Genomic DNA, 11,942 nt, shown 5'->3' with positions numbered 1-11,942 from the left:
TAAAATTATAACAATAATCCTCTGAAAATTGTTACTGCTTTTTCATTTCCCTCATAAAATCATTGTTTAATATGTCTTAATTAAATAATACATTTCCCCCTCAAACTATGGAGCTTTAAGATAGTTATAAAATACTGTCTCGTGTGTCCCTTATGTATTCTAGTAGTCACCAATTGGGTGACTTTTGCAAAAGCTGAAAAATGAAAACTGCCTTTAGTTGAGTGATTTTAACAACTTAACAGATCCTGTCTGGTACTCTTCAGAAAGGAGACCTTTGGACAGAGTCTGGTCTTCTTTCTTCACAGCAGTTTCCTCTACAGTCTTCTGAGGGTAGACTGTAATGTAGACCTTTCAAACATCAACTCTCATACTTTATCGTAACATATAAAGGCTGTGTAATGGGTTTTTTATGTTGTTGGTTTATTATATTTTTTCTCCAAAGCTATTATACAGAAGCCCTTCAGTCCAGTTATGACTGCTCTTCCTTGGGAGTGAGAGGAAGAAATCAACTGCTAAAATCACATTTAAAATAAACGAACCATCCAACAAAAACACGCTTGTGGGCTAAAGAGGGGAATCCTATAGCTGGCATTCTCAAAAGGCAATGATACTTAAAGATTGTTAAAAGAAATCAGGTACCGTGGTTTAGTCCAGTGCATTGTTGGCATGAAAGGTCCAAGTATGTGTCTTGCATTGTTGATTCTGTGTTTCCCACCACGTTTGGTGAAACCGATACGAGGTCTGCCCAGCTCTGCCCATAAGTAAAGTTCGGAGCTCCAGAACATGCCGTTTCATGCTCCCAGAAGTTCACTGCAAGATTTATTGCTGACAGCTGAAGACTTATCCAGCATTGTCATAATGACGTAAAAATTAGGACTTTCACCCCTTGAGGAGACGGCAGTTGGAAACCATTGAATAAGGGCATTGAAGCTCTTCTGTAGCGATGTCTTGATGAGTAATTCCATCATCTTTGAATAATAATAATACAAAACAATAATAATAAAAAAAAAATCCTACAGTATGTGTATTCACAAAACTGTCAAGACTGTGCCCGTTTAAAATTAAAATAAATAAATACTGAAACAAAATGTCACAGATGTTTGAAAAAGAAGGCACCTTGACCAGTTGTTGAAACGCGATCTCTACAAATTCGGGAAAATAACTGAACTTAACAGCCATCTTAAATAACATTAATAGGTAATAATGATTTGAATACAACTTTTTAAGGATCAGAGGCTGCAAGTATTGTACAGATATGTGCTTTTCAAAGAGAATTATCCCTTGCTGATTTGTACTGATTTATTCATGGTTTTGGATGCAAAAGAAATAAACAAACAAAAAAGAATCTATATTCTTAATTTCGTAAAACTGCAAAAAAACAAAGGAACTCTGTTTAAAATTGTGAAAATGATAATCTCTCTTAAAAACAGCTGTGTGTCAGGGGAGCTTTTGCGCACTCAAGACAAAACGGCACCTTTAGTGCTTCAGAAGGTTTCAGTTCCCTCAGGATTTCCAAACTTGTCCACAGACTGAAATACTTTACACAATGTTACAACAACGTCCTTGGTTCCTTTCCTTGAAAAACTACCAAAAAAAGAGAGAAAAAATCTTAACACCATGGTTTTGATGTCAAACTGCTTAGTTCTGCATTCAGGAGAGTGAATATATGAGTCCTGTTTGTTTAATGATAAGTTTCTTTTTTTTTTCTCCAAACACAGAATGCTTTATCTTCTCTTTTTTATGTTTCTTCCCCCCCCCCCCCCCCATAGCTGTTGAATTTGTCTTATCTCTTGGCTGCTATGTGACCTTGTTAAAAAGTAGTTGTGGGTGCCAGGCTAGACTCCTCAGCATTTTCAGAGAGAAGATTATTCTCCTCTGATGCTCCCCTGCTGCCGTTCCTCTGGTTTTGAGAGTCTGCTGGTTTTTCACCTGTTGAGTGTGGACTGGGCAGGACTCCCAGCATGCTGTGTGTCCCCTGTGCTTCTTCAGAATGTCTTTCAGCTGGAGGTAAGCGCTCACGCTTCAATGATGTTCACTGATGGCTTGTTCTTAGGGAACTGCAAAAGGAAACCGAAACAACAAGATTAGAAACTTCAGTGTGCATAGAGAGGTACTCTGAAGATCAATAGGGTCTATTTGTGTGGTCTCTGAAAGTTAAAGTTTTTATTCACATATTTTTGAGATATAGTGGGTAACCCCCCGCCCCCCTCACCCCCCCCCCCCCCATATTATCTCAATATGTAGCACTTATTTATTTATTGGGATGGCAATCCAGTCCATTTAACTTGCAGATGCAGTAGTAAAGTTTGTAAAAATTATACCAGCTTGTATGTACAATATGTAATTAAATAACAAATCCTTTAGCGACTGTTTAATATTTACTGAGAGGCTTTGCTAGAATGCTGCCTTTGCAAGTATGAAATTTTAATAACTCATTTATTCGATTCAGTGCATTTTTTGTTCTGTCCTAAAGCACTGACTGCTGCTCGGCACAGTGAATGCGCTCTCTAAAGATTTAACACAACATTGAATGCTGGCTCTCAGATTGTGACGATTTATCACCCCGGGGACACGCAGCGTGCTGCAAAGGAGAATTAATAGATGGTATCAGGCCATATATTTGGAGAAATTGAATATTTCCACAAGATGTATTGATTTTTTTTGTGTGGACCATGTCTAAAGTTAGCAATACTATAGCTTCAAGTCAGGTGTGTTAAAGTTTCATTTAACACCATAATTATTGAATAAAAAAAACTAAGACAAAAGGTTTCCCTCAAAGTGGAAACTTAATATTGTATTTTTCCATATTTACTCATTTATATATGCTGAGGCTGCAGAAGAAAATTGATGACATGCCTTTTTAAAGTATTGATTTGTATATTTGCATGAATTTATTAATATAATGTCTTCTCTTAGGCATATTTGCAATACTTTGAAGGGGGGTTGGGGTTCTAGTGTGTTGTCCCCTTTGACCCTTTTTTGGTTAATGTGCTTTGGCTTTTTGACCGTATGACATTGGTCCATATACAGTTTTACAAGCGTAAACCAGGCCCATCGTTTTAACACTGGTGTGCCTTCAATCACAAACAAACATGGTTTCTGCAAAGATGGAAGATGTCTCACATACATGTATAAGTTGCAACAATTTAAGAGCCTCTTCCCCCTTTTTGCATGATGTGCAGCTCATCCTAAGCCGGGCAGCACTGTGTCTGAGCTGCTGCAGAAGAGCAATGCCATATTCTGGACATTTTCATGTTGTAGAAATTAAGTGTGGTGTGGCAAAGGAGAGGTACTGCAGCAGAACCATGCATACATCATTTTGTGACACGGGCTTCTGTGCAACTTTTCTATTAGTAGAGAGCTATGGTTAATTTTGATCACTGCCTTTATCGCTGCCGATGTTATGGTCATCTTGAGGGACAGATTCATTTCAACACCAGCAGCCTTCTGAAACCACTTGAATACACAAGATGTGCGAATCCTAGTTCAGCTTGTATGGCTTTTACATAAATCAGCAAAGAGTTTGAATTAAAAGGGAGTCTCGTGGTATTGGATTGTATTTGACTTGATTAGAGTAATGAGTCAAAGGAAGAATATTGGTGGGATTTTTAGGTGAACCCCTTGTCTTGGAGCCGGTCATTACTCTTTAGGGGAGGCCCAGGGCCACATCCCATTTCCAGTGCATTTCATTGCAAGATGTTTATTTTTTAAATGCACCATAAAAGCACCATAATAATTTTAATTGCACAAAATTTAATTAGGTGAAACCACAAAACAGTTGGTAAATTCTTACAAGGACATTGATGCAAGAGACAGTGAGCTGAATCACTCATCCCCAGCTCCTTTACGGCTGTGGTTGACTGGGACGCTCAAGGGTGAGATTTGAACTGTTGCAACTCATATCGCCTGCCACCTGTTAGTCGCAAATTCCAAATGCACTAGTTACTTAGATTTCTTTTTGTTCCCCCAGAGGCTTTTTGACACACTCTGCCCTGGAAAAGCAGTCCTGGAATTCTGGCTTTGGAATCTGTGACCGGTGGCTGGACTATGGTGTGGATGCACTCCGGCTGAGCGGAGGTGTAGTGAGGTATTAGCTGGTTGCATGATTCACCTGCCCGGGGCTGGGGGAGCTGGTTATACCTTGCTGCGCAACAGCCCCCCCGTGGGATGCTCTGGCGTGCTGCACTCTGATGAGTTCTTGGCTTTGTCCTTGTTGTTGTTTGGCTCGTTGTCTTTGATGATATCATATTGCCGGCAGAACAGGGCTATCACTCCTGTGCACGGGAGAGAGTCAGACCGTGAGGGACGATTGTGAAAACTAAAGAAGCCATTTAGTGTTTGGGCATTACTTCTTCTGTTGCCCTGTTTTTTGTTTTAATTATTATTATTATAAGATAAAGCATGCTAGGAAATGAAGCACAGCATAAACGTTGGGCTAGTTAAATCCAATAGGCGGCAGGTGTCTTGTGTTGTGCCATGGAAAGGAGCGAGACTCATATGCAAATACGCTCACCTGCCCACATGATGAGGACCACCACAATGATGATGAGCTCTCCTGCTCTCAGCTGGGTGGTCGGCTTCCCCATCTCCTGCATCGTCACCTCGTCTGAGGGGCAACAGCAGCACAAAAACATCAAAAACGTTTTAGGCTATATTAATCTACAGCTGGAAAAAAAAAAGCTCTCTACGTCATTGTTTCACAACCTTTTCAAGCCTAAGACACACACACAAAATCACCATCAGATTATATTATAGGGAAACAGATTGTACAAACTGTTAGTAGCCCCACCTGAGAGATGCATGGCAGCCATTTTGTGCCACTAGCTCCCCACACTGCAGGAGATATTTAACAAATTAAACTACAGAGGGATTTTTTCGGTTGGCCAGATTGAGACTGATTTGTAATTTAGCAGGGTTCAAGTGCCGTTGGATCTGTAATGAACTCAGGGAGTCAAGAGTTAAGTTTAACTTCTCATCTGAAAGAAGTCACCTTCTACAGCACAGTCCTGTTTCATTGTTCTGAGGTTTTGTATTTTGGGGGGTGAAGGGGGTTTTGGTCCAGGTGGAAGAGTGTTCCCTACTAGTCCACCAACACCACTTCCAACAGAAACTTGAGTTTCCTTAGAGGTCTCCTATCCAAGTACTGACCAAGATAATTCTTTACAGTGGTATGGCTAGTGGAATACCAGACAATGCAAGTAAGAAACTGCCAAGCCATTAAGTTTCTTGAACCTCCACGATTAATGTCCAAGTGAGTAACGGCATGGGTTTGATTGGTGGAATGGTCTCCCACTGTCTGTCCAATCAGCACACTAGTCATCTTTAACACACCCTGGTTGAGCTTATGCTCACACATGAACAACCCTGCTACCTACTGACACTACCACTATGTGCTTAAGGCCATGTGTTCTATATTTATATTCTGTGTGAAAAAGATACTAAAGTTGAACCTTTGATGTTGTTGTTTTCATTCTCATATAAGAATGTCACATGAAATTGGAAAGGATATAGTCTTTGGTGCAAAGTTGTAGAAGCAGTAAGTTATGCAGAAGCTCTGGTGGTTTCAGGAATAGCACGCCCTTATTGAAAGCCAAGAAATTCCTGAATAGAGATTTTTTTGTTTGCTTGTTTGGTTATTGTTAATGAAAAAGGGGAAGATCAAGTCTTCTCTGACATTATTTGTTGTTATTTTAAATTAAAAATCGCAGCTCGTAAATGGCAGGGACTGCACAGCTTTCCCCTCAGGTGATTCAGTGCAGTCAGTCGTGTTATTGAAGTTTACAGTTGTTTTTTCTTTCTGTAGTGCGGTGGCGTGAGATGGCTTTAGTAGCACAGATTCCAGTCGCAGCCCGTCAGTGTTTTTACAACCCCCTGCACTGATAATCTCACAGAACTATTCAGTGATTTTCAAGTTAATATATTAAGGCACAGCCCTGCAGAATCCATGGGATGTTTAACTCTTGACCTTGCTAGACAAAATGCACAGTTGCTGAAGCTCTCTGCTGCTGTTAAATAAAAACCTAAATAAATGTCTGAGTGGATGCATTTCTGACTCATACAAGATGTAGGGCCTAAATAATGGAGTATGAGAAGGAATCGGCAACCAGTTTTTGAGCTGTAGACTACAGTGAAGACCAAATATTTTCAAACCCTTTTCAAGTTGCAACATTATGGTTTCTGCTATAGATGCACAGGCTATGTAAGATATGTGTAAGGGGAAAATATATATATATGTTCCTGGTAGAATGCATGCTTTCAGTTTTCCTTGAGAAACAGTTGGAGAAAGTAGAAAGCAGCATTTGAATCACCATATTTTATGAGTCTGAAAGAATTTCCTGGTCCAAAGGTTAATACATATTTAATCAATCTGCATATTAAGCTTCTTTACGTCTCCAGAATTTCTATGGATTCGCGTCAGCATCTGGTTGAGGACAATATTTTTATAGGATGTCAAAACTGTGTTAACGTTAATTAAAATGTCCTGAAAGTCCTGTAAGGAGAATAAGAATCCTGTGCTACATTTGGGAGAAAGTCTTTCTTTTCCTGTTCTTAGATTCAGTCATTTTGCATAATAGAAAGACTGAATTAATCCAGTAAATTGTAAATTGTAATTTGTAAAATGTATTTTGAATTACTATGTTTTAGTTAAATTGAATTTGTAATGATTGATGCCTTGTACTTAACTGTATTTTTGCACTTTGTTTTGCACTTATGTTGTAAGTCGCCCTGGATAAGGGCGTCTGCCAAGAAAAATAAATAAATAAATAATAATAATAAATAATAAATCAATTAAACACTACTACAGTGGGGGACATTCTTAGTACCTACCAGGAATTGTACATAGGTTATTGTTTTTTTTTCTAATGCCGGATAGGTGCCTTTTGTACAATATAAAAAAGTAATTATGACAAATGTTATTTTTTCGACTATTTCTTCCATTCCCTCTTTTATTTGTGTGCAACCTTCATGTGTGGATTAGCCACTTTCTCATGCGCGGCAAGCACATTTAAGATTCCCCCTGTGATGGCCTCATCTCACCTCAATAATTAATAATAGGGTGTTAATTTGTAAAAGGAGGGAGTGCTCTTTGGAGTCCTCTGAGCCCCAATTAAGTCACCATTTAGTTAATGTCAGGAAAGTTTCAAAAGATGTGGACTGATGAAGACATATATGAGAGTATCTAGAGGTCTTTAAAAAAAAAAAAATCTAACTTGAAGGAAATTGACACGCTCCTTATTAACTCTGTCATCATCATTAATATTGTCCCTGATGTTTTCTATTTGGAATGGACACCACAGTGGTGTGTCTTCTAATTAAGCCAACCTTTGACCTTGCAATTTGAACTGACACTCAGTTTTCCTACATATATTGAACATTTCATCAACTTTGATTCTATTTTGGCCATGTAAACTGACAATCTACAGCAAATCTAGGCTGGCGTTCTTCTTAAGGGGAACATACAATCGCAGTCCTTACAATTATTGGTTTATATGTGTAGAAGTGTATATGTTAAGTATCTGTGATCTTTCTGTTTTTATAATTTTAGTAACTTTTCAAATCTAAACGTGTAACCATCATCCGAATCATGGCTGCTGTAAATACCCCAAAGGAGGGCTCTTTCAGGATGTGTAGCAAACAACTACATCTACAAGAGCATGGGTTTTGTCTTCCCCAAAGCAGCTCCCATTATCATTATGTTCAGTGCTAGTGTGATTGTATGTCTTTGTGTTCACTGGAACACTTTGAGATGGGGCGGTATTTGTAAAGTCGCAAGTCAGTCATTTAACCCGACGTTATTGACACCGTTGCCAAATCCTGTTGCACTACAATAAATACATTGAATAAAGTCTCATGACTGTTTCGTATTTGCCTTTGTTTGTGTGCCTTTACTAATATGATAGTCACTGTTTATCTCCCATGAATTAATACATTCTCATTATAAACACAAAATGTAACATTAATAATTAGGCCTGATCTTCTCTGGCTGAAGACTGGCAGCATCTTGTGGTGCACTGTGTTAGTAGATGTAAAAGTTGAGCAGGGAGCGGTTACTGGGCCTGATGAGAGTGCTGCCTGTGTTCATCCCCCTTGTGTACTTATTGCCTGATACTGCCCAAGCCTAGCCTGCGGACATGGAGGAAATATAAAGGCAGCAGTCTGTGCCACTCTTTCCCAGTGTGGGCAGTCAGGACTGCCGCAGGCACAGATGAGTGGGAAGACCTGTAGTGCTGAGTGAAAAGCCAGTGCAAATGTTTTTATCTCACGGTTACTGCCCTCTACCAACACTGCTGTGTCCTGACCTCCAGCAGCACCCTGAACACAGTGTGTGAAATCCCCCGAGGCTCAATACAGACTTCTATATCACCAAACCTGCAGGCAATGCAGACTGTCATCTTCCTAGTTGCTTATGAAGGCCCCGCATGGCACATTTCGCATGCCACTGTTACAGTGATGTTCACCCCTGCTGGGATAAGAGCAGTGGACACCATGCAGCTTTATTACAGTACCCCACAGATGGGCGCCCTCTGACTGCGAGACGAGACTCTGATTATCAGTAACTCTTCGGGTCTGGGCTGCACAAATCTTCATCCTGTGAAGATAGGGCTGTACTCCAGCTGGTTGTATAGCTCTATATAACTTCTGAGCACAAGAAAACACGAAGATGCCATTAAATTAGACCAAATTTGGTGTATAATTAGTTGAGGTACATAGTTAAAAGAACAGGTACAATGTCTTCTGGTGTTGTGGCCTCCTGGCCACTCAGGGATAAAGGCAACATCCTATATAAAAGCCTAAAAATATACACCCATTCATTTTCAGCTTCCTGTTTGTATAGGTTCCAAAGAGAGCACTGGAATATAGAATCATGAAATAGCAGGAATTAAATCCTCTCAAAGATGGAAAAACATGAGATGCCTATTGCTCTCCTCCTCAAAGAAGCACATAGATTTATGAACCTCGTGGTTAATCTCTTCTCGATACCTTACGTTTTGTTTTCACGTCCTGTGAGAGCTACCTTTAACGCCAAAACTATTAGACTCCGCTGTTGTGTCATCCTGTAATTACCGGTCTGGAGACACAACTGTATGGTGGGACAATGAAGAGCGCAGAAATATAAACAATGCATATTCATTATCGCCCCCTGAGATGATAAACCTGTATAATTAATGTTTTTGTCGCACAGTTTAATTCATGAATAAAATTTATCGTCTCTTGGATAATTAAATCATTTGTCTAATGAATACCTGGTCTTCAGATCTGCGTTGCGCTCTCATTGTTATTCATTTCATTTCATTTCCTTATTTTTCTAATGAAAACATATTTGTATACTTGTATACTTTGTACATTTCTATTTCATTTTATATCTATGTAGACTATGGTTTACTCATACTATAAAGAGTATTTTAAGTTCCCACGTTGATCAGAATTGTTGTATATCCTAGGAGAATATGATTCTCAAAAAACAGCTTATTATTTGCCTTAATCAATGATAAATAAACACATTTAAACTTCTCCCTATTGACAGTTAGCTTCATTAACACATCTACGCATGATAATTCCCTGATAATTACTTGGTTACTACCAAAATAATCGGCTACCCATAAACATTCTCTACAAAGTGTAGAGTGGTGTCCCCTTAAAGTAGAAGCAACATGTTTCAATCTGCTTTTTATAGTGAAATGTAGACTGCTGCCCCCTCAGTTGAAGAAACCTGGCAGATTGAGATCAACATCTTCAACTAGTTGAATTGATTTAAAGGTTTGATTTACTTTAATCTGCAGATCACATGATTTACAGAGCTGTGAATCCTCTGCAGGAGACTCATTTTGAAATGCTTATAACTGTGTGTAGAAAAAATATGTATATACTCATGTCTGCAAATATGGTCTAATAATGATTATAGCACTCACATCTATCTGCACATACATTTCTCATGAAACTGCAATAATAACACGCTAAGGTTTGTATGCCTTTAAATTGACACTAGGATACAACAAGTGCAAGGCTAATTTGATCTTAAAAATTACACTGTGTATATTACAAATCTCATAGATCTCTTCACCCGTGATAGATTAATTAAAATAATTTGGTGGTTCAGAAGGCATGCTTGAATGCCCAAGCTTCTGTTATGTAAGCTCTGGTTCATTATATTTTTGTGGGTTATGTATTGCAAGGGGACCAATTATTAAGCCTTTACCGTGCGGCTGCAATAGTATGCTGCATGGCCCTCTGGACAACTAAAGCTAAAATAGAGACGTTCTGCATTGCCTTTTAAGTATTTCTCCTGAAAGTATTTAATAGATTTTCTAATAAGATCTCTTGTTTTGAAATATGATGGATTGCAGATGGTTTTACAAGATGAGACATACATCTCTCTCAGCTATAAAAGGGACTGTTTTGGTAGAAACAATACACACCCGTAAAGAGCTCAAAATGTCAAGTGTACTAATACACAACGATTTTACATAATTGAATCTGAACCTCTCTGTGTTTGATAGAACATGAAATAATAAATACTAAATAATACACTGGCTTAATCGTTAGGTTGTTCTGAACAAAACAAGCGTATTTGCACAGAAATCCGATCGAAACTGAGTGATCTGTAACCATCCAAATAAGTCGCCCCCCTTCCCCCCCACCGCAGCAGACTGCACTTTTACCCCTCCCAGGCTCTGAATGACGGCGGGTGACATGGAAATTGTAAATCGGATGTGTTTGAGAATGAAATGCGATGGTAGGGAAGATAATAAGCTTTCAAACGATGTGCGCATTGTAGAAATACATTGTAATTCTATGCACAGGAGCTGCGCATAACACTGCCAAATAATGCTTAAGAGGGTGTAGTAACACAGTATGTAATGTACATACAATGTACAATCAGTTTTTGGTTACCTAAACTTTTTTTTTTTTAAACCTCTGGCTGTTTACCACTTACCTTTTTACCATTTCAGGTTATTCACTGGAATTGAACTGCTTAAATTTCAATAAAAACTGTAAAAATGGGGATGTTCACACACCTGACCGGTAGTGTATATTTGCTCTTTAGCTTCTTCATCGCAGTTTATATTAGAGGCTGCCTGACATGGATCATACTACGATGTCTTCTCTGCTCTGAAGAGTGTGTTGGCAAAGATGCCTTTCTCCAGATTTCTTCAGTGACTGCTAACCAATCCAGTGGGTAGGAAGGCTGACAGAGGTAGAAGAAATGCCATTGTCTGTACATGGCAGAATCAGTTGTCAACAACAACAAAAAATGATTTATTAAGGCTGTGTAGGTGAAAGTGAAAGCAAATGCTTTTGGCGGTCTGAAATAAATCATGTTTTGTGTTTTTGTCTTTGTGGAATGCACTCAGGACAGTTCAGTATGGAGGAAATGTAATTAGTTTTGGGAACTATCACATTCTTTTAGTTTTGCACTGCTTTAAATTGCATTTTCATTGAAGAACATACAGTGGTCTTGAAGATTGTTTTCTCAAAGCTGATCAAGATGGCAGTTATATATATGAATATAACTAGTTATATATAGTTAAAAAGCTTGTTTTGCTGTACATCACATAAGACCACAACAATGACATATGCTAGCTATCTTGAAGAATATGATTGAATCTGGGTAAGGAGGAATTACATTAAAATGGTGAGATGGTTGAATAGTATCTATGAAATGGGTGAACCTAGAACTGTACATCATGTCCCGGCTAGTGAAATTGCAATGACACTGTTTCCTTCAAATGAAGCCTTAATCCCCCCCACACACTTCTTTTCTAGGAAATGATGAGAATATGGCAGAGGTATCAGTATTCTTCCACAAAATGCTGAACACATTGTTCACTTGCTTTCTGAGGGGAATGACGTCACGTAGCCCATAATTACAAAGTATAAATGCTTATGCTGTTTTAACACTTTTTTTTTTCCTGTGACCAATATCCTCAGAACCTTCTCAT

General features: G+C 38.7%; 1 protein-coding gene across 1 annotated transcript in view; it reads right to left on the bottom strand.

Moving 5' to 3' along the window:
- Positions 1 to 4,038: 4,038 nt before the first annotated feature.
- Positions 4,039 to 11,942, bottom strand: part of fndc5a (fibronectin type III domain containing 5a) — a 43,960-nt gene continuing 36,056 nt past the window's right edge. Inside the window, exons 4-5 of the mRNA XM_066717381.1 lie at positions 4,514 to 4,606; positions 4,039 to 4,274 (exon numbers count right to left, since the gene is read on the bottom strand). Of these exons, the coding sequence (XP_066573478.1) occupies positions 4,135 to 4,274; positions 4,514 to 4,606 (233 nt within the window). The 3' untranslated portion in view covers positions 4,039 to 4,134. The remainder of the gene's footprint in view (positions 4,275 to 4,513; positions 4,607 to 11,942) is intronic.

Source organism: Amia ocellicauda, chromosome 11, assembly GCF_036373705.1.
Source record: "Amia ocellicauda isolate fAmiCal2 chromosome 11, fAmiCal2.hap1, whole genome shotgun sequence".
Classification (NCBI taxonomy): Eukaryota; Metazoa; Chordata; class Actinopteri; order Amiiformes; family Amiidae; genus Amia; species Amia ocellicauda.
The sequence above is the reverse complement of the archived record's forward strand: the minus strand, read 5'-3'. Positions and strand labels throughout refer to the sequence as shown.